Consider the following 27,109-nt stretch of genomic DNA (forward strand, 5'->3'; position numbering starts at 1 on the left):
TGATTAACAGCGTAGCATTTGAGCATTAGGACACACAGGACTCTACAGCACAAGCAGCTCATTAAAAATCATGAACCCTGACACATATCGTCCCTTTGCTCAGACAAATTAGTAATAATTTGTTTAACCAAATAAAAACTGCAAGTCTGCCTCACCAGAAGAAAACCGTGTAAACACATGTAGGAGAAAAGTCTACTGCACCTCCTCCTCAGATCAACTGACAACCAGCCGAGTCACAGCATCCATTTCAAAAAGCTTTTGAAAGAGAGGCAAGACTTACAGTCAGACCCGCCTAAAGTTTATGTGTCCTTTCCTCTTTGTGGGCTCGTTGAGCTGCACGAGCTGCACTGCAGCATTGCGCTGGCCCAGATATACACTTCACCCCATCCGATTACAGTGGACCTATCTGGTGTCAAGGCTGGCTATTCATATCTCCGTCTCCCTGGTGATGACTGTAAACGCTGTGGCTAGAATAGGTGCTGTTAAAAGACAGATCCTTGTGACTGAAACTGTTACTGCAAACACTTTGTGACCCAACTTCAAGGCTGCACCTCCCATTACAGATAGATCCTGCAAATATTTGGCACATTTGCCTAAAAATTAATGATTTGACTGAATAAACCTTCAATTATCAAAATCTCCCCCTCTCACCGTGTCTCCTGTGCGGTAGGGTGTGGAGCCTTTGCCTCCTGCGATGCTGAATCCCAGCCCCTTATCGTTTCGGATCAGGCAGGTGGAGAGCCGCTGTTGAGGCCCACTGGGACTCGTCTCTAAGTTGAAGGCGAGGCCACTGCTCCGTCTCTCCCGTGGGAAGTAGTCGTCCTCTGGCCTCAGTGGCGTGGTGGTGATGGCGTTCTCTGGCTCCACCATACGCTCACGCAGCACGGTCATGGAAACTGTAGCGCCGGAGCTACGGAGAGCTTCAACAGCTGTGTGATGCTCTGCCTCGTGGAGGTCCACTCCATTAACCTGAGACAAACAGTCAGACAGAAGTTGACTTGCATCGCTCTTAGATTAAACATCTTTTGACACAACAGAGGAAAGAGTTGCTAAAGAGAAAAAGGCAAAGTGAACAGAAAATACTTTACCTCTAGGAGTTTGTCGCCCACTTTCACCCCTGCTCTGGCTGCAGGACCTTCCTCAGATACTCGGGAGATGAAGATTCCCTTTACACACAAAGAGAAAATGAGTTTGTATAATGTAATTTCTTTTGATTTCTCGAACATATCCACATATTCCAGGTACACATACTACCTCGTCATCTCCCTTGTAAGGTGTAGATCCTTTCCCTCCAGCAATGCTGATACCCAGGCCGCCTGTTTGTCGCTGGATGGTCAGGGTGTGCTGCAGGTTAAGGAGGGGGGAGTCAGCAAACTACAAGTGATACCCCTCTAAACACCACTCAGCTCAGGACAGATTGAGAGGGAGGGGAGCCCATAATGTTGTAATTCATTGACGTCTTTATTTTAAGAATTTATTTTCACATTTTAAACTTTATTATATAAGCTATGGGTGACCTCCCTCCTTCTGCCAGAAGGTGGCATCAATCTTATCACAGCAGCATCCCATTTTCATCATGCCAACAGATGGATGGAGAAACACTGACTTGTCCTGGAGCCTAATGTCAGTTTAAGTGGATGATTTTGTGCCTCAAATTTTGCTTTAGATATTTTGCAAGTAAGCTTTGTGTTTCTAAGAAATAAGTAATTTCCATTTTGGCAGCAACCACTTAACTGACAGAAAACTTCAGATGAAAAGTGAAAAAAAAGAAACAAAAACTGTCTGAAACCCTCTTTAATTGGACTCCCAGAGACTTCACCCTACCTGAAAATGTGTTTTGTGTCTGTATGAAAGAAGGGACTTAAGGTAAACACTAAATACGTCATGACAGACTGTGTACTGTATATTCTATATACTCGCAAGCCATGCAAAAAGGGGAGGAATGTAGACCAATGAGGGACAGGTGGAAGGAAGCAGGGAAATATCAAAGAGTAACAGATGAAGAGAATGTGCTGTGTCCTGGATATGGAGACCGTTTTGGAACTGTAGTGTAGATACCCCAGTATATGTTGTAATAATAACAAAGCTACTTAAACTGGCAGAGACAATTTCCATGTGATACTAAAGGGCACTTAAATGTTTCTAATGACAAGTTTGCTTCACCCAAAAGAAACAGTGTAGAAGATTCTTATGCAATACTATGAACAAAAGCAAAAAAAAAAAACAATGTACAGAAGATTAACATAGCAATCATCAAGTGCAATGTCCTGCAATTTTAAATTTTAAGTCATGACAGCCATATGCAATCTACAATATTAAAATTAGACGACTGAGAAGTCAACGTCATCCGTCTTCATCAAACTGGAACTCCTTCTCTGGTTGGCAGTTCGGTTACCTGCTATGTACCAAAAAAAAAACAAAAAAACACAAGGCAGACCTGCCTCATCACAGTGCAACCAGCCCATTCATTCCAGGGCAACACAGCATGGACAGAGAGATGAAAAGGAGCAAAGCAGCAGAAGCAGAGGAAAGGTACAGTACCAGAGATGTAGTGTGGCAGAACCTGGTGCTGGACTGGGATTTATACTGCTTTGGGGCATTGCCAACATTTTAGTAAAATGTGGCAGAATGACAAATATGCTGCATAAAATTTTAGAGATATGGTTCAACTTTAGGAGGACAACACAACTGTGGGCATCCAGGGGACTAATAATTACTTGGGAAGGTCAGGGATTTCAACAAATTAATAATATTTGGCAGGGTGGCTAAAGAGCATTTCTTGTTTAAAGTGCTGTGTGATGTCCAAAGTTGTGTGGAAATTTTGTCTTACTCATCCCACAGGTGCAGAAATATGGTCCTAATGGATCAAAATCTTAAAGGTGATGGATTAATCATCAATTAACAGCTGTTATGGCCTTTCATGGTAGCATTAACTCACTAAATACACAGGCGAGGTCTAACTAACTACTGCAGTAGGTTGGATGTTGGAAATTGTTTTTTCACAATGCATTTTGAGGAACTTCATACTGCAGCGTAAAACTCAGCTGGATTTGTTATTACACGAAAGCCTCTTCTGCTCCATGATCCACGCTGGTATTCGTGTCTGTTGCTGCAATATGTAAACATACTTATTAGACATGCCCCGTGAGACACAGGCTGTTGTACTGATATAGTTTAGGTTTCTGCAGAATAAATGCTGTTGAGCTGTCTAATCCTACCACTTGGCTAACTCTGAGAATTAATCACATTACATTTATTAATTAACCAATATTATAAGGCAGGTTACTCCTACGAAAACACATATTTTGTGCCAGTGAACACTATCTTTTAAATGGGGTAAAATCACATTTTGAGTGGAGTATCCCTTTATTTTTAGTATTGCCATGATACAATACCGGCCTCATAAAAACAGATTTAATTAAATTTTAGGTCATATCGCTGAACACGACATGGGGATGTTGTGGTTCATGTCGTGCATCTTAACTCCTGAGCCATGGAGCTGCATGTTATACACTTCTCAGTCCTACCTTTTCAGTCCTAAATAGACAGAAGAAGTTAGCCAATGCCTACCTCAACATCTTAGAATTAATCTTAACATACAGTAAGTGCATTATTAAATACTATAGGATATCAGCTTTGCTAACTGAAGCTGATTAGATTTACTGATATAAATGGAGGGGAAAAAATGTATTGTCAACAATTTGTCAATGTTAGGAAAGCTTGTCTAATTTCCCAGGATGCACTCAAATACAGCACATTTGTGAAACCTCAATGCACGTCTTCAAACCCATGCTCTCCAGTGAAAAAACAATACATAAAAATGATTAAAATATGGCTACCTCATTCCTACATCCAGCTTCTGCCACACTATGCATCTCATAAATGAGCAGTGGTTAGGGGGTCCCTAGTGATTGGCTTGGTTTAACCATGGATTTTCTGTGGGTACTTTCTATACCTCTGAACACAGGTGGGTGAATGAGTGGGTGAGTGAAGAACACAGAGAGACAGATCGGACGGGAAAGAGTATGTACAGACCTCTTCCTCCTCAATTCGAGCAGGTTCAATCAGCAGATTATTGACTTGATCAAATGACACCCCCTGTTAGGACAGGAACCAGCGAGAGGCATGCGGATTAGTGAGGCCAAAATAAAAATATGCTCACACACACAAACACACTTGAAAAAAAAAACCCTCTCACACTTTCCACGAATTTCACCAAACACACCCAACAATCGAATGTCTGCTTGTAGGTTGTGGGGACCTCCTAGTCCACGGGGATGGACCACCTTGAAGCAGACGCAATCCCACAATCACTCCCCAGCCACCAGAAGCAAATACAGGCAGAGACGGAAAGACAAGACCAAGAAGCTGAGCTACAGTGCAAAACACACAGTGTAGACAGAGATAAGAGAAGGCAAAAGCTCCCATACCAGCCTCCACACCACAGAGAGCAAACTCCTCCAGTCGCAGCAAGCTTTCATTTAGACAACAGGCCTACATTTGTAAAAAGAAAAACTCTACATTAAAGTAAAAAATAGCAAAAACCAAGATATCTACAAGATAATTTTTTAAGTAATTTACAGAAAGTTCAGAGAAAAAGGTTTAAGAAAATCAGAGCAAAAATAAAAAGAATTTTGTCTTGCTGAATTTGATTAATTACGAATCTGACTCTCTAAACATTCCAGAAAAGGTTCATATCATATGACACAAACAAGACTCATTGGATCTCATGTTCCAGCTCTGCCAGTATATGTTCTGGTTGGTCTGAGGGCAGCCACACAAACAAACCCACATTCATAAACACACCCAAAACAGCTTTGGTGAGACGATGATGTTTGATCACAGTGTTAAAAAGGATTTCTACAATTAGCATCATAAATCATAATATTTAATTTAGTCTCCCCAAATACTAATGATCAATAAGAAGATTCATTTCGAGAAGCCGCACCGGACTAGGCTTCACTCACTCCACGCATACTTACAAGCACACACGCACACAGTGTTATAGGAGCAGATTGTGAAAATGTAATTATTCAATTAAATCAGGAGATGGTTGATAAATATTGTGAAAAGTTTAGATCTGAACTGGACCAGCTTTGTGCAAGAAAGGCCTGCAGCTGCTTGTGTGGAAGGGAAATTATCATTTGACATCTAATAATTCATATGTGTTAATCATCCGTAAATAAAGGTCAAAAAGCTACCTCATGTGGAAATAAAGGTTGAAAGTAAAAATTCTCTCAATTGAGACATATGAGACAGTGTGTGTACATTTTTAAGTGACAACGAAATCTAGATGATGTGACAGATTGGAAAGTATTATCAGCAATGACATCTGAGTGTTTGTAGGTGGTGAGGGACATCTCGTCTTTGGGACAGAGCAAAGACAAAGCAAAGATCTGAAGCGAGACTGTTGGTGAGCTTGCGGTCAAACCATAAAAATCAACTTTTGAGAAAAAAAAATGCTCCCTTCATTTGCCGCTGAAGGGGAGACGTCTTCATTTCCACCATGACACTGCATGCAATGCCACATCCTTAACAATGCAAACTGAATGCAACTTCCAAAGCAGTAAAGGCACTCTATGCACACAGTATTAAGTGTTTGTATAGAGGCAATGAGCAAGCAAAAAATATATTCGATAGAAATATATTTTTAAAACATAAATTGAAGATCTTAAGTATAAATAAGCTAATAAACTCATTTGATGTGTGATGTTGTAACTTTTCTGCATAATGTATGTCCTGTTGCAGCACTTACTTGTATACTGACTGGATTTCAACACATGCAGTTAAGTAAATAATGTGTTCCTACTTATAATATGTAATAATTCCTACCCAGCTACCCTCCACATTCCAGCAAAGTGCTGGGATCTCTCCTTTACCTTTACTTGACTGGAGTTGACCTGGTGCCGGCTGTCATCAAGGTCCTCCATTCTGTGATGATGCCGAGGGGTGCATAGACTTTGCTCTTCCTCCTCGTCCTGCTCATCCTCAGCAGCCTGTGTCGGAGAGTTATGGCCATCGGGACTGAAGCCCTGCAGCAGCGCAGCCACAGCCTCGGGCTTTGGCAGCTTGGTGATTTTGAAGTGCTTCTTGTAGTGTGGCGTGTCCTTCCTGATCAGACGCTGCTTCTCTGCGGGAAAGGCCGGCCTCTCGTCTTCTACGTCACTCCTCTCACCATCTTCCCCGTCCTCCTCATCTTCCTCGTCCCCACCACGGATGATGGGCTCCTCAGCAAAGTGCACAGTGGGCTGGAGAAAAGAGGGGTTGAGAATTAATTGGCTCAAACAGCAGGAACTGAATTTTTTTTTTTTTTTTTTTTCTGGTTTAGCCAAGTCAATATAAACAATTGTTCACTGCTGTGGTTAAAATATTTTAAATATTTACCTCAATGTACTCCACCTCCATCTCATCCAACTCTTCCTCCTCCTGAGGGGAGTGGCCATCGACAAAGTCTTCCCTCTGTGAGGCTGCAGTAACATTGTGTCTGTCCTCATGGGAGGTGGCCGACAGTGTGCTATTGGACACCTGAGAGTCATGGCTCTGATTGGACAGATCACTGAGCCGCTTCTCCTAAAACCAAAAGCGAAGTGCACCAGTGAATAACGATGCAAAACTGTAGTGGCATTTCTGGCTAAAATAGTTTTTTGTCTACTTCCTACAGCAACAGCAGGTGATTTATGTCACCAGCCAGATAATCACTACACAGTATGATGTATGTACTTGTGGATCAACAGTCTCTTCCTCCCCATCAGGTCTGGATGTGTAAGCTTCATTCCTCCTCTCCTCGATCACCTTCTTCATCACCTTCAGCTCACTTGGGTGCGGTGTGGCTCTGCGCTGAAGGCCCTGAAACAAAGAAAAACGGTGTAAAAAATGAATACAAGTTCAATCTTAAATTACAATTAGCTAGTAGACAGGAAGGAGGGCAGAAGATACAAATGATCTGAACGAAATGACATTAAGTGACACTATATTGTTATGTGTCCTCACTCTGCGCTCTGCAGCAGCCTCGTCATCCTCCTCCTCGGCTTTGGTCTCTTCCTGGAACTGAATGACTGACACTCGGTTCAGGTTGCTGTCTGTCCAACTGTCATCCACACTGTTCTGCAGCAAGTTCTCTGTGGAAGAAGGAGGAAAAGTATGACGGACGGAAAGATGTCAAGCTAGGCTTCTTGTGAATAGACAGCTTTGTAAAGATCTTAGTAGTTGCATATTAAAAACATCACATTTAAACATCAATTTGTTGAACAGATATGGTTTCAAAACATGCTACAACTAACTAAAATATCAAATTAAGCCATATACTACCGCATGATGCCACAAACCACAGCCACATACACAGAAGACTTTTCTTATATACTGCATGTCTAATTGATGCATTAACTATGGTAAGTGCTACTTACCTAGGCTCGGAGAAGGCTGCTGGGGTAGTAAATAGCAGGTCAACACCTTCTCTCCTGTGCGCTCATCATCCTCTGTCTGGAACTTGAGCATTGGCTGTGACTGGTTTTCTGCGAGCCACATGGCCTTCAGATTGAGGTTTGTCAGGGCAAAAGGCAGGTTTTGTAATCTGGACAAAAGGAAGGATGAGGTAAGTACTAAAAACAACATTTCACTCTCCTTATATTTCCATGGTCTTACATAGTTAAAATTGGTGATCAAAAAACTCTCTAACCGAAAGTCGAGAGTTCAAAGATACATCATCATTTCCATAACTTATCACCACAACTTTGAAAACATCTGACACTACTTATATTGTTGTCCTGATCACATAAAAAGGGCAACATTTCAGGAGCAATTCCTCTGCAGGATGCTTGTAACACGATGAGCCCATTTTGGCAAAAGCATTCTATTTACATATTTAACCACAGCACAAAAAGCTGCTGTATATTATTTACAGTTTGGGGTGTTAAGTGATGTTTACCTGTTTCCAGCCACATCCAGCACATGCAGCTCAGTGGCATCTGCAAGCTCAGCAGGCAGTTTGCCCAGGCGGTTGTCTCTCAGTGAGAGAACGTTGAGGCTGGCACAGCCGCCCAGCTCTTTGGGCACGCTGCCCAAACGGTTGCGGTCTACATTCAGGTTGGTCAGCTTCTTCAGCTTGCCCAGCGAGCGAGGAAGTGACTTTAAGGGAGAGAGACAGAAGTCAATAATCAGCAAAAATGATAATGAAGCTTAACAGCCGTTAATTGGGCTTAAGTACTAATACATACATCCCAACAAGGTCAGTTCTAGGCTGATAGAGAAGGAGGTTTATATCTCCCTACCTGTAAAAGGTTCTCGGTCAAGACAAGTTCTGTGAGGTTTTCACACTCTCCTATTGAGTCAGTCAGGTGGGTCAGTCTGTTCTGATCCACCTTCAAGATGGACAGCTGTTTCAGGCAGCCTGGTCACAAAACACACGGGAAAAAAACAAAATACCATTTAAGAAGCTGTAGCAATAAGACACTAATACTAGATGTGACATGTTGGACTATAGTACATTCAATTAAAAACAGAAGAATTGCAGCTGTTTTGCTGCGCTGCTCTTCACTGGCATTATATTTCCAGTAGAGGGCAGTGCTGTTCTTATTTAACAGAGCACTGTCTCTTACACAGTGGGCCTTGCCTTACTTTAACTAGTGCTGCTATTTGGTGCAAACTTTCCGCAAGAACCTAAAAACATATGCTTTGTTCACAGAAAGCACAAGGAAAAAACAAAAACACATTGGGCAAATTGTTGCTGTTCTTTCATGTCACCTAGTATTAGTGTTATTTCTACCTTGCTGTTTGAGAAACACTTGAAAATATTCTAATAAATGTACAAATTACACTTTTATAGGAGTGACTAATGCTACAATAGAGAAATGACAGCAAATGTTGCTACCACATCATTTACCTATTGATTATGTCCAATGATATTTCTGACATAATTTAGTGAAACTGGTCTTTTCTATCCTACTTCTCTAATCAGATCAACTCAAGCCCTCTCACTCATTTGAATGGAGGCCATCCATCGAGACAAAACAGTGGGTTCTAGTAAAACAACGCAGGAACAGCCAGCGAAAAAGCACAACTTTTGCTGCAATGCATCACAACATCATCTTGCACGGTGCTGAGTTAGCCAAGCTTACCTTAAGTACCTTAAACAACACCTCACAACACTGTTTCTGTCTGAGTCCCTGTTAAGACAATGTTCCTCTCTTTCCCTCTTGCGTTTCTCACCTATGCTGTCTGGGACGACCTCAAGCAGATTCTGTGTGAGCAGCAGGTCAGTGAGAGCGAGGAGGCCGTTAAGCTCTGAGGGAAGCTCCTCCAGACGATTCTCTGACACATCCAGACACACCAGTCTCCGGAGGTTCCCCAGCTCCTACACACACACACATAATAAATACCACTTGCAGTGAGGCACAGAGGCGCAATGCAAACATCACCTTCACAGCACAAACAAGGGAAAGAAATCTGGTGTAGGGAGTTAATTCTGCAATATGTGCAATTTCGATTTAGAAAAATTTCAAGAGAGAACATGCAGAGTTCTTGCAACAGAGCAGCTTTTAAAAAACATTCACATTAAAGTGCACTTACTGGTGGTAATGAGGACAACTGGTTACGATCCAGCCATAGCTCCCTCAGGTTGGGGAGAGCACCGAGGGTGTCCGGCTAAGAGATAGGATGACGTAGAGTGAGCAAATTGGGGCCAGTGGTTATTGGCAGGTTGATTATTTTTGTTCATGTTTGAAGTGCTAAGCCAGGGACTGCCTCCTCGCTGCACACACAACTGTGAGGGGATATCTGCCCCATTTGACAACTTCATCTAACATTTTAGTTTCAGTATGATAGAACACTGATTTTAATCTTGGATTTTGCATTTTTACTGTGACCGTTGAAGAATAAAAGTCACAAAAATTAAAATCTAAATGGATCGGATTTTCTATCTTTCTATTTCGTGTTAATAGCATGTATCAGTGGGCCAAAATCACCTCAGATTAAAGTTTAAGTGATTAAGGACATTAAGGAGAATGTCAGTAACGCGGTGCCTTATAACAGACATGCAGACAGGCAAGGTTTCATCATAATGTCATCTATTTTTTCAGCCTCCGCCCTTGTCAGGTCATGAGGCATTGTTTACCCTGTTCTACTGAGATAGGTAGGTGTACCCTGGCTTAAAGAAGCACTTGCTGTGGGATATAGTGCATGCAGGGCCTCAGGTGTGACAGACCGGCTCTGCTCTGTGTAGTGAGGTAAACATGTGGTTTGGATCATAATTATCGTGGTGGGAATGTGAGAAGGATATTTGTGATACATGTCACTCTGCAAAATGCTGTAAAATGAGGGTGTTGGTTGAGCACTTGACAGTAGGATAAACTAGACAATTCCAGCGCCGCCGAAATTTTGACTGGCACGAGGGGGCTGCTGGTCTTATTAACTGAATCAATAAACATGAATGAATTTAAAGGAAATGAACCATCTCTATTATCATCCAAAGTTCCCTTTTACTGACAGAGCTAACGGCGCTAACATAGCTAATGCTAACGGAGCTAACAGAGCTAACACTAACGGAACTAACAGCTAACAGCGTAGCTCTTGCGTTGCCTCGTGCCACTAATTATTCACTGGATTATATTGCATGGTTGATGGTTAAGGGGATGAGTTGTTGACTTACCAAAACTTCCAGTTCATTGCTGCCCAGGTCCAGCTGTTCCAGTTTCACCAAAAAAGAGAGCGACCTGAATATGCACACAAAATAGCACATGCAGTAAGTCACAAAAGAATGCACCCTCAGAGACCTACGAGAAAACAAACCATTCATTCACATATACTGACATACGCAAAGAATGTTTTTAAACATATGTCACTACACGTAACATGTAGTTTCTGGCATGTTCTTCCAAACTGCAAGAAATCTCTTTCCTAGAACGACTGCATTTGACAGTTCCTCGTGCACTGATGGGATTACCGTCATCTAGTATTGTCAACAGGTGCTTATTGTGTTAGATGAAGATGGTGGGGCATTACTGCTGTATACGTGCAGTAGAGGGAGATGACACTTACGTGGGAAGTGACTTCAGCAGGTTCTCCCTGAGCTCCAGCGTCACTAGGTTGGCCAAGCTATAATAGTAGGAGTGGCAGTGAAAAGGGAGGCAAGGAAAAGAGAAAGAAGGGTAGGAGTTGGCAGGCGACAAGAAGAGAGGATGAGGGTGTAAGAGAGAGAAGATGAGAGGCAGGTTGGTTAGTCAGATGGCAGGTCTGTTCGTCTGGGCTGCCTGGCATGGTGAGGGGCTCCTCCATCTGTCTGAGCACAGCAGTGGCCTAGAGCCCAGAGACCAGCTGCCTCAGAGCCCACTGGTAACAGAATTACACTCCTTGAAAACCTGCTTGGTCTCCTAATGTATCAAGGATCTAACTGAGTCGAAGGTCCTCAGTCTGATAATGTAGTGCAGTGTGACGGCTTCATTAGAGAGCCTTTAAAATTTTTCAACTATTAAACTAATTGCTTAGTTTGCAAAACATCAGAAAATAGTGTAGGAGGCCTTTCACAATCTCTCAGACCTCATTTAACATCTTCAAATTGTTTTTTTTTTTGTCCAACCAACGGTAAAAACCCCAAAGATATTTAATTTACAATTATATTAAACAAAAATCTTCACATTTTAAGAGCTGGAAGCAGATGTTTAGTATTTTCACTCGATAAATGACTCAAGGGATTAACTGTTACTTATATTTTCTGTGGATCGACTCATCAATAAACTGACAAATCATTTCAGCTCAATTCACAGCTATTAAAGATTAATCAAGTTATTTCGAAGTAGAGCGGCAAATTTACCGTCATTGGTTTAAAATTCTGCACCTCAATTAAAATCTGACATGTTCAAATGTAAAGAAAACAAGTTTTCAAGAGAAAAACACATTTCATCCCATCACATTGTCTACTCTGAACCATTGTGCACGTGTACATACTTTCCAATGTCGTTGGGCAACGTCTGCAATGATACGTCGTTGAGTGCCAAGTGAGCCAGCGCTCGGAGTTGAGTGAAGCCATCTGGCAATCTGAAGCAGGGAGACAGGAGGGAAAATAGTGGAGAAAGACTCTTGTTGTACAAGGCATGGGATCACTCGACTCACACACGCACAAGTCTATCGTCTCTTTACACATCCCCATCTGTTAAAGCATTCAGCATCAAAGCCCTTGCCAGTCGTTCCATTGCTTTTCTATAGGAGGAAGTTAAAAAGGTGAAATACCAACTTAGATCTTACTGACTGGGAATGTGGGAAGAGTGCAATGCAACATGGCTTTGTGTAGGGATATCACAGGGATTAACCAGTATCCAGGTCAGGTTAAGGTGACACTTATGTTTCACACAGAGCTCTGTTCAATCAGAAAGCACTTTGTCACATGCATTATCTCCTCCAGGTGTTTGTTCACATTCTGTGCACGAGTATTTCTTAGCAACTGAATGATTCCAAGAATTGCAGTTAGAGAGCAGCATGAAGTGTACACTGCACATTCAAACACGTAAGTACGCAGTATGAGTCGCTGCTCATTTGAAACAGGAAAGCAAAGTAATCAGAGCGCACAAATGACACTTGTCATGCTTTGTTTCATTTTTCAAAGTACTGCTTCTCTTCCCCCCTTGCTGTCTCTGACTGGACATCATATTTTCTCACAGTGATGATGAATAGAGTTATGGCCTGTTCCCATTCACTTACCTAGACAGGGGGTTTCCACTGAAGTCTGCGATCTCCAAGGCCCTGCAGAACTTAATGCTCTCGGGGATTTCAGGAATGTCTGCAAGAGAAATTAGGAGGTGGGGGGGGAGACAGGAGTCAGCACCATGACATACAGATATTCTATGGAGCGAATCATTTTAAATTGCTTGTAATCACAACCAGATGGCCAGGAACAGGGAGGTGAGTGAAAGAAAAGGAAAAATGGGACAGAAAGAGATGGAGTTTACGCCACAGAGGACGTGGCCTACTATTACATCTCTGGTAAAATTTAGAGAGCAATCACACATTTACATCTACTTGCTTTCACCCAGGTCATAACTAAGCTCACTGGACCCCTGTCACTGTATATGTAAACATTTGAGCTGTTACTTCTGTACTTCAGTCTTGACAGGATGGTGTTTCCATGTATGGTAAAATGGATAAAGCAAGACAGCATTAAATAGGAAGAAAAAAGATGGAAACCTATTAATGAGAGATACATAATATAGATAAATTTACAGATGGATGCCTGAAGGCTTCTTTGATTATAGGCTGTTTATCCATTTTGCCTCTGTTCTCTTTCATAGTCCCACCGCATTTTCAAGGTATGCAGTTTGTACAGTAACAAATAACTTCAAATGGTAAAGACATTAATTTAACTCAACATTTGTCTGCTTAGTCTGGTTCACCTATAGAAGGCACAACGAGAAATTTAACATGCTGGCCTGACCAGGTAAAGAACTACACTGGATCCTGCAGGTGCAGGTTAAGAAATCCCTACTGAGCCAAGCAGCCTATGACGCTTATCTGGCTCAGCGCTGTCCTGCAGCAGGAGCGAGGAAGCAGACAGATGGAAAGAGCCCTTACAGGCCACCGCACAATGCTCCCACAGTACTTCATGCAGTGTGTAGCGGAGCAGATGTCTCATATCTACCGTATAGGCCCTTCCTGCCACAGAGTATCAGTGTATGTGTGTGCAGCATGTAAGGACACAGCGAGGGCAAGATGTGTGTGTGTGTGTGTGTGTGCTGAGTTGAAGAAATTAAAATAGCAGCCCCAAATTAAATGGCATGTATGTAATATTACATCTGGCTTCATTGTGGTGCCAAATTTCTGTCTTTGCTTGTCTTATTAGGAATATTTCAAGGGCATGGAAATGTATGTAAAGTATAAATGTCTGCTCTGCCCAGGGGTAGACTGGATAATCTGGCAAAGAGAGCCAGCAAATATTTATCTAATGGCTACTGGTAATGTGTTTATTCTCCAACTGACTTGGCTATGCTCCTGCTGCTTAACACCACATGGCAGATATCATCTTTGCAGACATAACTCTCTCTTTGTTGTTTTGTGTTTTTGGGGGTGGTCTAGACAGGAGCGGAAGGTTATTTTAAAAGATGTCATTAAAGTAATCGTGTGGTAACAGGTGGTCTTACAAGCAGAGATTGTAAAACAACCAACACAAGTACACAGTCATTTACCGTTTCGCGAGATGTCCAGTTCCACCAGCTGCATGAAGTTGGCCACCTCAGGAGGGAGTCTCTGGATCTCATTGTCACTCAGGCCGAGCTTCCGGAGGTTCAGTAGTCTGAAGAAAGGCTGTGGAGACACATCATACCATGTATAACAAATCAGAACATGAAATACTTTCTCACCCGAACCTGCCAGGATGCATCAGGCGACAATGTTCAACAATCAAATCTTGCCGATAATGCAATTAGATTTGTAAAAACATATACAGAAATGGTAAAGACACTACAAATGCTTAATGAGTGAGCCGCAGCTAAAGATTGTATTTTTTATCAATTATCTGCCTACTATTTTTTCGACTAAACAATTAATCCAACTGCTCATTTCAGTGTTAACAATAATTTTTATATAAAAAAAGGACATAGTCGTGTGATTAAAATTTAAGAATCAATTAAGTGGTAAGTATAACTGCAGGCTTAAACATGATGTGTTAAGATTAGTGTTTTAAATGTTGGAGACATTCCCTCTTGGCTTACCCACAACTGTTAAGTGAACAAGCAACACACCCTGCATATTCCCAAACCAGAACTCGTTTTTAAAACATTTCATCACCATATTCCCAAAAACTCTTCCTCTCCATGGAAACGGCAACCAAACAAAGTGGCTTTCGATAGCGAGGCTGAGGAGAGTGCTGCCACTGTGGCCATGCCAAGTGCTTTCACAAGAGCGTGGCTGTTGGACGGGACAGCGTTCAAAAACATTCCTCCGCCAGCCGCGCAGTGTGTGTCTGTGTGTCATCTGCTGTTAGGATGGACACACAAGACAGGCTGGCGGGGAACAGCAAGAGTAACAGGCCAAAACTATGCAGTTATTAACCCCTCAATCAGCCCCTGGTTCTGCAGCCCACAGAGGACCCACTGTCTGCCCTGTCAAAAGCCAGTCGACTTCTCATGTGCTATAAGGGAGGAGGACTCTTGCGGAACTTGCCGACTTGGGCTTTCTGGGTAGGAATTTATACAAACTCATTACTCAGGGATGCTCTCTGAACATAGGGCATACAGACGTCTGCAAGCTTGGAGCCGAAACCTTAATTCAAATTAAACCTCAGGCTGTCAACATGGTCCACTGCTGGAAACAACCATTGTGTGTCAATTACCAGAGATTAATGTACTAAATTGAAAAATCCAGACAATTTCTAAGCTCCTCCTACATCACTGGGATCTGTGCTTTGAGAATGCAGCACTGTTACACTCCTGTTTCCAAACCATTGCATAAACATGTAGTAAATCAGATAACACAAAACCTTCTTTGATGTATATTGTCAGGTTTCTGCTTGTCAAAATTGTGAAAACACACATATACACACACTACACACTTAACACAACATGCTGAGAGACAGCTCTACAATTACGCTGCCAAAGAGAAGAATGCTGTAGTTCAACTCTGCTCCGTTCTTTGATGACAGACATTTCCTGTTCTTAACAAGTTATGTGTATTGTGTTTGGATGGGGAGGGAGGCGGCTATAACAACAAGTTTTTTTTTCCCAGAATCTGTTCAAGGTTTGCTGGCACTGCAAGACAGAGCTTGTTAGAACTTTACCAAAATTTCCCAGCATTTGCCTGGTAGATCATACTGGCATCTACACCTGATGGAGAGGGTAATGGGGGAGATCATGACTACAGGAAAGGATGGAGCCAGCGAGAGACAAAGTGGGTGTTGGCTCCCTGAGTAGCAGGTGACAGGTATCGAATGACAGGAACAGGAAACAGGAGCTGTGGGACACCATGTGACCAGGGACAAGCCCAGATGGAAACCGGCCCCCAGGAGGGGAGGCAACCTTGCTGGCAGAGCAGATGACACTTGAATATTGAGAGCCTCTCAGGGAAAGGGTGTGTTGAGAACACACACCTGCAAACTCATGCTGCAGAAGCAAGAATACACTAAAAAAAATATGTTAACTGCCAACAAATGCTGCTGAGGCATCAGCGTATGTGAAACCATATTACTGCTAATGGACAATCGACAATTCTTCCCTCCAGGCTAAACAAATCACTTAATAAAAGCTTCTGCATCAGTGCATTCCTCTCCTCTCTTGATATCGTCCAGAGCTCCATCAGTGATGAGGGAAAAGCACAAAAGCGTACACAGTAATGCAATCATGCCTATGAAGAAGTAGTTATGAACGCCCACAAAGATGGCCATTCACTCCTGAGTGGCTGCTCACAAACAGGCTGGCCTGTGTTTCTGTACCCAGTTCTCAAACCAGCTTTACTCCAGCATTAAATAAGACCACCAAGATTTGAACATGTCTATCTTTTTAGCAACTTCCTTAGACTATAAGATGCCAAATAACTTGCCCTATCAAATACTGGCATTTATATAAGTTACATGTAGTAAATATGTTCTTTGATGAGTCAAATTACTTTTAGAACAGTCCTGTCAATAACTGCTATTTCCATCAATGAAAACTGGACCCGATGGCCCTGCCATTTCCCACTGACTGGTGTACTTTCAAATTAAACAATGGAGAACCAACAGTGTTATACGGGTCAATGGGTCAATTGGAATAACAAGTGGGAGCAGTGGGATTTAGTGTTCTGCCACCGTCTCTTCATTGTATTAGTGAGCCACAGTGGTCTGCTCAGTCACTCAGGCAGCTTTTATAGGACTGTGCTTGAGTATGTGTGTGTGTGTAACCATTTATATAGTGAGGCAGCACGTTGGTGAGATGAGGTATGCTACATTTCCTTTATAACTTTTAAACTGGGATGCCTTAATGAGAGCGCTTGTGGGAGTTGTTTGCTTAAGGAAGGGAGTGAAGCTGTGAACAGCACAATTTAGCACAGTGGAACAGAAAGGAGTGACGGTGAAGGCGGGTAAATGATAGCCATGTCAGCACTCAGCAGAGGGCAGTGTGGGGTCTCAAGAGTACTTATACACCATACCAGTCAGCACAATCCACTTGCAAAGTACCATCATATTATTATGTACTAGTTTTGATCATCTCTAAGAGTAATCAGGTTCTAAGTCTTTGTGCCACAACAGCCAGAATTAGTTGCTGTTGCTGCTCACAACTGAAGCAATCAGAAAAGCCATCTGATAACTGTTGACAAGTCCGACAAATGGTAGGCAGTCTTTATTGACCAGTTTAACCCTTTTCTAAAAACAAATCTGGAAACAAAGCTATCAGATTGTATGTGAGTACTTGAGTAAGGAAGCTTGTGGGTGTGTTACCTCTCAAACTGCTTTGAATTCAACAGAACAAGTATTAGGAAAAATTACAATAATGGTGGGTAAGACAGCTATGAGAACTTACACAGATGCACAGATTCTGTTGGGCTATGATAAGGTTTCACAGAGAGGAGGACTTGGTCTACGTAACATCCACAATGTGGCCAACATAAGCTAGTGTGAAATGGGTTCTGTGGTGTGGGTACTTATTATATGAGATATTCCCCATTATTAAACAGTGAAAGAAACCTCGTCACCCATGAGCAGCCTGTGAGAGAGAGGAGCATCATAAAATGTGCTGCTTTGTCTTATCCGCATCACCCTTCTTAGCTTACATTCCACTCAAACAGAGTGTGTTAATGTGCCTTGGGATGTGTGTTTGTACTACGTGTGTGCACGTATGCTTGTACATTTTGCAGGTCACAGGAGAGAAGATCCTGTGCTGTAGGTCTTTAAACTAGCACACACCACTGATTACAGAGTCTTAGTTTTACTTTGCTTTTGGTTGGCAACTCTGGTTACAGTAGTAGACTCAGCATGCATGTGTCAGGGGGATACAGCAGTATGTTAACAGGAATATTTGTGTGTGCAATGTGTATTAGCAGCGGTGGGTGTTTGTTTTAGAGTGTTTATGTGCATTGGAAGAGACTGTAAATTAGAAGTGTGGAATGTTAATATCCAAGAAGCAAAGTCTGTGTCTGTTTGTAAGAAATGTGAGTAAACTGTATGTTCTGTATATGAGCAACATTCCACTGTTGATGCAGTGACCTGAAGCCTGATGTTCACAGAGACTGCAGTGTTCCAGTCAAGTGACTCCATTTAGCTTACAGCTTCCCTCCAATCATGCCATCAGACTACAGATGGAGCAGGCTCCTCCTGCTCTGCAAACACACACATGCACGCACGCACGCACGCACGCACGCAAGGTTCATTGTGCAAAACTACTGGTATAATTTCTGCAGAGGCAAAACAAGTCTTTACTGAAACAAAAACAAGAGGGCTGAACCAACTTGATCAGCTAGCCTGCAGAGGTATTTAATTAACAGACCCACACATCTCCAAGTTTGCTAGAAAGAGGAAGTCAAACTACATACCATCACTAAACCTCTCATCTATTCTTCCCATAACCCTCGTTTTTCTGTTATACTCTAACACACTTCCTTTCTTCTGTAAGTGGAATTCCTATTCACACATTCCAGAGGCTTTTAATCTTGTGCCAAATCTGCCCAGTCGGCCTAGTCGGCATGTCCCCACTCTTCCAATATCAGTTCCCTCACAATGCTCACAAACTACACACACACTGCGTGCACACTACTGGGATGAGGGGCTCAAAGAGAGGGGAGGGGAGAGCACATGCTTTTGTGCTGGCCTGGACTCTTTCAGTGTCCAGGGAAATAAAAAGCTGAGAGGATTTGGTTGACTGAATAACTTGGTCGGTCACTCGAATGGTGAGCCTCATTACTGCACACCTGTTTCTATAGATAGCTGCGCTCACTGCTGTGGTATAAACACAGTATATGAGTGACCACAGAAACAAGACAGCTTTGCATTAAGACTACATGCTCAGTCATTTCAAGGCCATAGCTAATGGAACAACACAGGCTGATGTTGCTCTGCTGCTTGGCCAAACTGCCCCTTCCCCCTGCAGAGCACTGTTTGAAACCCCAAGTTACCAAAACTTCTGCACATGAATGACACCCTAACTGGTCCTCTTCCCCTCCTCCTTCCCTCTGTTGCTCCACCTCTCTGTGTTCCCTCCATTTTCCTTGGCAGAAGGACAAAGGCCAAGCAGCCAGCCCCACACAGGGCTGTCAGTCACAGGCCAGCTCTTGTTGCCCCCCCTCCCTGCAGCGGAGCCAAGGGATTCCTCCATTGTCTGAGAGGGCACTGCGGAGAAGAGAGAGTGGACTGGAAATGGAAGGATGAAGACTTGAAAGAAGAATGTGGCAAAGGATAACAAAAAGGCAAGAATGACTAAGAAGGATAGAGAAGGCGAGTGGGGAGAACAGTGAAGAGAAGAAAAGGAAGATTGTGTGCCAAGCAGAGAGGAGAGAGCTAAGAGAAAGGGAGGGACGGTGGATTATTAATGAAGAATAGACAGTAAACAATGGATTCCCACAGTGCTCTGGACACTACACCACTAATGGGGACAGAAACTGACCAACAAATTGTCTCAACGGACTACAGACTCACTGACCTCACTTACAGAAGCATAATTTATTAATTAAAACACGCAACAAATCAACAGACTGTCATTAATTTGGTTTGGTTGGCCCATACTATATGCAGTGTGGAGTACAATGCTCCCACTTGCCATATCACGAAACCTAAATACATCAGACAAACAATACAACCATCCACCCACCCACAACTATAAACCTACACTCCACTTCCTCTGCCCTCACCCACTGTTTCCCACACACACTCTCCCACTATTGCAGCTCAGGTGCGTTTGTGAGAAATGACAAGCGAGCACAACCAAATCCACAAACACACAACAAGCACTACACTGCTGAACTGCATCGGTGGTGGGTCATGTGTGTTTAATTTAAAACAGTGCAGTGAATCAATTGCACATTAAGACATGTAAGCATACGTGTGTGTTTCTAAGTTTTTTCCCCCAAAAAGACCTTAAAAGTACCATGGCCTGGATGAATGAGAATCTCCACAGAGATCTGTGTGTATGCATATGACTTTGTATGGCAACTTAGCTGTGCTTGTCTGCCATTGTAAAACACTGCACATGTGCACGAGTGTTTGTATTTCACTTAAATGGCACTTTCAGCCTAGACTACCCTTATCCAGCTCCAGGCCCTCACAGGCCACACATAAAGAAGGGTGTGGTAAAGCTGGTGTGACTGACAGCCTTGCTAACTCCCCATCTACTTACACCTGTCCTGGTGACTTTGATCTCTGCAGAGAGCAAACACAGAAGCAAGTCAGGCCAAGCAACATCTGATGTCTACCACTACACATGAACAGTTTTATACTACAGCAGCCAAACCCAGCTCTGACGATGAGACATTTGCATGCTGTGGCGGAGATTACCTGGATGATTTTTTTTTTTTTTTAAGAAAAAAAAAAGCTTTCATGACGTACTGGGCATGTTTTTCAGGTGGATATCTTTGTAACATACATTTTGACATATCAGACTAGTTTATAATCTCTGTATGCATGTTCCCTCTTTGCGCATTCAGCAGCTTGGCCCATTTCAATTGTTTAAACAAAGTGCATTAGGCTTTTAAATGATTAATTTGCTATTGAACTCTAATGCCGTGCATGATCAAGTCAGGACACAATCTTAGATTAGCATCCCCAACTAATACACTTCCAATACCTAAGGAAATGGGTAGCTATGAACATGCTGGAATAAATAGTAGTTTGTAGCATGTTTTGTTTGGTGAGCATGAGTCAGGACAGAGTCAGTGAGGAATGGATGGATGGTTCTAGCTGAAGGGCTTTGGGCCCGGGGGCTGCATGTGTACACAGTTTATGTACGTGTGTTTATGATTGTGTGTATGAGAGGGAACTTGTATATGCTGGCTGCCTTGCAGCATACTGTCTGGATAAACACGGGGAAGTTTTGTTGAGGAAACAGAACTGCAGAGGAAAAAAGTGGAACTCTCGATTCAGAGCAAACCAATTGAAACAATGACATTCTGGCCCATGATGAACACCTTAAACAATCTGGACAACAAGACAGTGTTTCCACTAACCATCAGCATGGTTAATAAACAGCCACAGTGACAACAAGGGTTTTCCTCCCTTTGCCTCCTGGGAATGCTGTTGAGTTTTGTTGAGTTGATGCTCTACTATTAAGTTTCACTGGATCCAGAATGCAGCCAGAATGTGAAGCGTGGAATGTCCAGCTCATAGATTCCTATTTGACAGCTGGATACAATGTCTGCACACATTGTAAAATAAATAGCAAGCCGATATCACACTATTGTTTGTTGATGTAGACTCCGGAGGACTGAAGGAGGAAGATTGAGAGGGAACAGGTGGACATGGCATTGTGTGGTTAAGAGGCTATTTGACTCACACAAATATCCATGGCCAAAGAGTACCACTGCGACACATGCAGACATACTACACTAGGATTTTAAAAAGTCAACACCTCCTGAAGCTTAAGTACAGTGAATGTTAAAAATGGAGACAGTTTTCTATCAGTACAAATGCAATAAACTATATTTACTTCAGACATATAATAATGTTAAATACTTTGGCATGTTGCACTCTTGGTTATGCTTTCTCTAACAAAGAATGGTGATTGCTTGGTGCAGTAAAGCGATTTCCAGTCAGCATTTTAAAAATAGACAAGTAATCCCTCCACTGCTGCCCTATTGGTGGGCTAATCACTGCTTTGGTTACTAAAACCATCACAGTGATAGAAAAGCTCGCATCGCCAGTCCTGGGACATCATGTGCACAACTTGATTAACACAAACACACTGAACGAGAGTGAGACAGGGAGTTAGTACGGAGTCCCAGTCCAGATTTGCAATCCAAACCAAATTCAAATCAGTAGCCAGACTGAAAGCACTTTAGATTTTTTTTTCAGAGCTCTTACACCTGCCTACAGTTTGCTAATGTTTCAGGTTTCATAAAGTCTACCTTCCACCAGACTAAAACAATCAGTACACTTAAAGATAATCAATAGACTGTTGCTGACAACACCCTATTTGTACATTAGAGAAAGCAGGAAACAATATACAACTTAAAACTATATTCTGCTAGAAGAAATGACTGACCAGCCATTCTGGGGGGGGGGGGTTCGTAGGGATGAACCAATTTTAAAGGCCTCTGTTCAAAGAGGGTGCAGCATACATTGGCAAACACTAGCACTGCCTGGAAATGTAAATGATGACAGGTCCTGCAGGTGTGTGGAAAGCCACTGAGTAGATCGTGACCACAATGGGAACAAAGGGATGGACCTCAAGTTTTGTTTTTGTTGATACGGTATATTAATGGTCAAGCAAGCACACACTGCTCCCATTCAGCGTTTGCTGTTTACATGACCTAATGGCCTGAGATTCTTCAACTATGCTGTCACACATCAAGAATGAATGAGTTCACAGGGAGATCAGGAACTGTAGTGGAGGCCCTCCACCTCCACCCTTCTCTCGGACTTCATCACATGCTCTCTCATTCTCTTTTTGTGTTCCCACAAACATGACAAAACCAGAAGCCTTATTGTTTATAGTCCACAGAGGACGTTTGGCTCTTTCCTGGATGGGCTGGATCCGGTATGTGCTGCCTGCCTGCTCTCTGTTTTGCTCTGCAGCACGGGACCAAAATGGCAAGAGCCTCTGGCACTACATGGCCTAGGCATTGTATATACAAGCAATTTGCTGGCTAGTTAGTATACTGTCAACACATAACGCGATCAAACATCAGCAACAGTACGAGGAGCAGTTTGGCTCTACGGCTGCTTGACTCAGCATAAATAGAAGAAGAGCACTGAACAGGCTCTGTGGAGGATGCACACAGACAAACAAAGATGGTACTGAGGTGCTTGTCGAGAAAAAACACTTAACCCTGGCTTTCATATTAAGACTCATGGAGAAACAGAGGATCTGGTCCTCACTTAATCTCTTTTAAGATTATTTCTACTCACGCTGTGTAACAAGTTATTGGAAACAGTACAGCAAGTGTGAAATGCTATCAGAACACAACATCTTTTACTACAGGGACAATGTCGAGTATTACACCTTAAAAACAGACTGAAAGTGTGTGTGTGTGTATCGTGAGTGCACTAGCAGCCTCAGTACAATTGGTGCATTGTGTTTGTCCAGGTTGTGGCCTCCCTAACAGGATCATGTGGCCCAGTGTCTATCGTTTTCCAGCAACGGTCTTGGCACTCTCCTTCTTGCAGCAGGCTTCACACAGGTCTCTGCCTTTATATTCGTCTCTCAGGAATGTTTCCTGAGCGCTTGAAACAAACATGGAAGGAGGACAGCTACAGACGTACCATAGCCTCGCTAGTTTTTCCAATGCTGTTAATATTTGGTTGACCTGGGCAGGTAAAGTGACAGCCCGCCAAGCACATTTTTAGCTTGAAATTTAGAGGTTTATGGTAACACTTTTAAAGCAATCAAGATTTAATGCTGTCAAGTTCTGACACACTGTACAACGATTATTCAAAGAGCATTTATCATAGCATTGCTTTAAGTCTTTGCTGACAGACCAAATGTTGAAACAGTCTGATAACAAGGACTGATAATTACTTGGAAATATAATAGCTAATGCTGATTACGTAAGAAGCTTCTATTCATCCTGAAGGGGTTTATTTCTCCATAGGAACCTGCTCACTACACATTATTCATCCTAGAACACGGCTTACTACTAAAGCATTCCATAATGTGACACAAAATAGTGATTAAAACATATTTTATTGATTTAAAATTAGCCTACTCTCTTCTGTCACTGCTCTCACTGCGCAGCGGTTACCATGAAAGTACACGTACGTTGCACAGTAACTGCCTCTCACCGTGTAACCGGATAACTTTCTTTACAGTTACTTAGCGTAATCACGTCAAACGTGGAGAAGGGATGGGATATCCCAGACCTGTGAGAGATGTAGCTGGCGACAGAGTTTGGTTTACCGCTATTATTTTGTTCTGATGGACAAAAGTCCCGCAGCAGCTGATTTTGGCAAACTGATTACAGTCTATAGTAATATTCTATGACAGCCGGTCGTCTATCGAGAAATAAACACCGCTGAATTTTGGCGATTGACCAATCAGAAATGAGTATTTAAGAGTGCCGTGTTCTAACATTCGGTTATACTACGGTGATAGTGAATTGTTGTTGTATTTTACTTGATTTTATGCATTCTATATTTTTTTTTCTAATTTTTTTTTTTTCTTTATCACTATTATTCAGAGATTTTATTTCCCATATTATGCTACACATTCTTTTTATTTCATCCTAATTCTTACTTTTAGTATTATTATCAGGTTTTATTCTCTCTTCTTTTACATTCATTGTCTATCCTGTTTTTATGTTCTGTGTCTTTTCTATGTAAAGCAATTGGTGCATGTCAATTATTTGTTGTAAGTAGTTTGAGCTGCATATGAAAGGTGCTATACAAATAAAGCATATTATCATTCTTTTTTCGGAGCTTGAAACAAGCTTGAAAAAAATAAAAATCTGAGCGCAGGAAATAAAATGCCATAACCAGTTTTCAATCTCACCCCATCTACCGTAATTTACAGACAACTTGTGTGTGAAACACACACACATTAATTTATTTGGGCCATTTACTTCAAAATATGTTCCACAGTCACTCCTGATCAAGCAATTTTAAACTGAACCTCATCCAGACAAACTGACAAAACAAAATTACACTTTTAACAGACAACAGGCTAGACTAAAAGTAACCCCATCAGGTGGCATCAACAGCCAGCCTTGAGCTGCATAGACTTTAGCTGACAAAACATCTGTCCGTTTTGCCTGGATCCAACAAATCTGGATTACACAAAGGCCCCACTGTTTTTGAGTACATAAATTAAAAAGGTCAAAATGCTCTACTCATAAGCCATCAAATGGCAAAACAAAATACAAATAATTCAGTTAACCTACTTGATCTACAGCACACAGCTTCTTTTTAAGCCATTGGGTGTTTGCGTATTATCACATATTTAGAATCCTAAGCTCTCAAATTTGTAGTGGTGTTAGTACAGATCATTAGAAAAGCATATAAGCCTACAACACAAACTTCAAAAAGTGGTCCACAAGAGCAGCACAAAGTCACCTCTATGTAGTTCACTGATCTAGCATCCCAGCCCCTGTGGAAAAAATAACTGCTCCACTTTAGGTGTTGCTATAAAGTGTCTCTGCCTTGCTGCTGTAGCTTTCTCAGAGCCCAAGGATAAAGTGTGGCTTTAAGACAAGCAGGTCTTCTCTCCCTCTCTGCTTCTGTATGATGTGTTTGACTCAAGCAGAGGCATTGCAAGCAGACTTGGAACAGCAATCACCTGGGCCTCTGTGCACACAAGGTGCAGTACTTCTGCAGTGACAGGGAAGCCATAGCCCATTTGGTAACTCTCCGTGACAACACAGGGCAAAGGCACCACCGCATCATACAAACCATTGGCCCTGGGAGATCCATTACCTTGGAGACAGGCGTTTGTTCAATGAATTTGCCAAGGGAACAAGGAAGTAGAAACCTCCCTAATAACACTGAACTGACAGTGAAATGAAAACTGAACCTTGCTGGATTCAGACACGCTCACATCTGCTTGAAGATAAACCACAGTATCTCAACATCTGCCCTGTGTAATCACAAGCAGAAACATTACTGTGATGTAATCAGACTTTATGTCTGTTATCATTTTATTTCTGTGTTGCGAAATTATTAACACTGGGCCAGAGGAGCGCGCAACACTACAGCACATACGCTTATCTTCAATACAAGACAAGGATGCCGTTACTTAAGATTACAAGCCAAACCCCATTAATATGTCACGGAGACAGCATAATTACAGAGTTGTCTGCACATCCCTCCCACAAGACTCCAGAGAGGATCAACGTCAGGAACAACCAAAACACTAGCCCTAAGCCCACAGGCAAGCACATGCTGATCCCCAATGGCTGTCTGAAGCACTGCTCTTCAACACACCTGATGTCACGAAACTGATTTGTGATAGCAGATCTAAAAATACACTACGGGGGAACCGGATGATGCTCATGAAAAGAATCACACTGTACTTCAGAGCAAAGATAGCACATGTTGTACCTTTGCCAGGATGCTATGTTCCCTGTCTGACAAGGTAAGTGACAGAGTCCAACCACACATGGTACACGTACACTCAATCTGCACTCGTCCTTGAACCTACCTGACATGTGCATGTGCTCAAAAGAGCCGTTGGACTGCTGAGCTGCAGCAAAGGTCACACACAAACGATCACTGCTCACAGACTAACATGTGACAATACATAACCCGTATGCTAGTATGCTCAACACGGGATTGTTATAAAATTTACATTGGTAATGATAAACTTTGGACATTTTTTTAGTCCACATGGATAGATCTAACAACCTATCACACAGCAGAAATCAGCGCAACAACAGCCAATCCGTTTGCTGCCTCTATGTCTCTGCATCGTTGCCTGCTGTTTACAGAGGGTGTGACTGAGCTCCTAATACACAGGCAGGGGACAGCAGTGTAACTTCAGAGCAGAGACAGTATAATGAAAACAGCTGTAGAACAAGCAGAACACAAATGTGCAGAAATGTGACGTCTTCGGTCACTTGGCCCTCAATTAATTTGCTGCCCCCTCTTAATCCACACCCAGTTTGTTTTACACAGTCAAACTTCGTCAAAGTGCTGAAAGTGAACTTGCGTTTTCCTTCAAAGCTGAGGAAAGTGTTGACAAAAAAGGTACCAGTACATGAATTATATGAAGCATTGGCCATTGGCTGGTGCCCACCAAGACAGGAAACACAAATCTTTTCCATCACCTGAAAGGTGCCGTCCCAGTGACCTCACCATTACTGTAATAGGTTACAGGGCAAGCTAAGTTGTAATGTTTTGTTAAGGCAGATAAAGCATATTTGCAAAGCTAAATGTTTAAATTTAGATGTTATTCAGTACATTCTGTCATTAAATATTTCTGGAGCCGTGTTTGCACAGTCAAATCCTTGCACTGTTTTTTATTATTATTTTTTGTGCAAGTAAACGTTGGAAAGTTTAACTAATGAACCCCCTGATTTCTTCAGG

At 42.3% G+C, this 27,109-nt stretch overlaps 1 protein-coding gene across 9 annotated transcripts in view; it reads right to left on the reverse strand.

Moving 5' to 3' along the window:
• The window catches only part of scrib (scribble planar cell polarity protein), a 65,145-nt gene that overhangs the window by 25,187 nt on the left and 12,849 nt on the right, over nt 1-27,109 (reverse strand). For 8 of the 9 annotated variants that reach the window (XM_041961123.1, XM_041961131.1, XM_041961124.1 and 5 more), the window contains 18 exons: nt 14,166-14,283; nt 12,688-12,766; nt 11,938-12,027; nt 11,032-11,088; nt 10,643-10,706; nt 9,565-9,639; nt 9,205-9,349; nt 8,268-8,386; nt 7,925-8,124; nt 7,404-7,570; nt 6,991-7,118; nt 6,721-6,846; nt 6,385-6,570; nt 5,880-6,248; nt 4,036-4,098; nt 1,255-1,344; nt 1,089-1,166; nt 652-969 (listed from right to left, as the gene is read on the reverse strand). In XM_041961123.1, the coding sequence (XP_041817057.1) occupies nt 652-969; nt 1,089-1,166; nt 1,255-1,344; nt 4,036-4,098; nt 5,880-6,248; nt 6,385-6,570; nt 6,721-6,846; nt 6,991-7,118; nt 7,404-7,570; nt 7,925-8,124; nt 8,268-8,386; nt 9,205-9,349; nt 9,565-9,639; nt 10,643-10,706; nt 11,032-11,088; nt 11,938-12,027; nt 12,688-12,766; nt 14,166-14,283 (2,472 nt within the window). The remainder of the gene's footprint in view (nt 1-651; nt 970-1,088; nt 1,167-1,254; nt 1,345-4,035; nt 4,099-5,879; nt 6,249-6,384; nt 6,571-6,720; nt 6,847-6,990; nt 7,119-7,403; nt 7,571-7,924; nt 8,125-8,267; nt 8,387-9,204; nt 9,350-9,564; nt 9,640-10,642; nt 10,707-11,031; nt 11,089-11,937; nt 12,028-12,687; nt 12,767-14,165; nt 14,284-27,109) is intronic. The other variant, XM_041961125.1, reaches the window with a different exon arrangement.

This window comes from Chelmon rostratus, chromosome 20 (genome assembly GCF_017976325.1).
Source record: "Chelmon rostratus isolate fCheRos1 chromosome 20, fCheRos1.pri, whole genome shotgun sequence".
Classification (NCBI taxonomy): domain Eukaryota; kingdom Metazoa; phylum Chordata; class Actinopteri; order Chaetodontiformes; family Chaetodontidae; genus Chelmon; species Chelmon rostratus.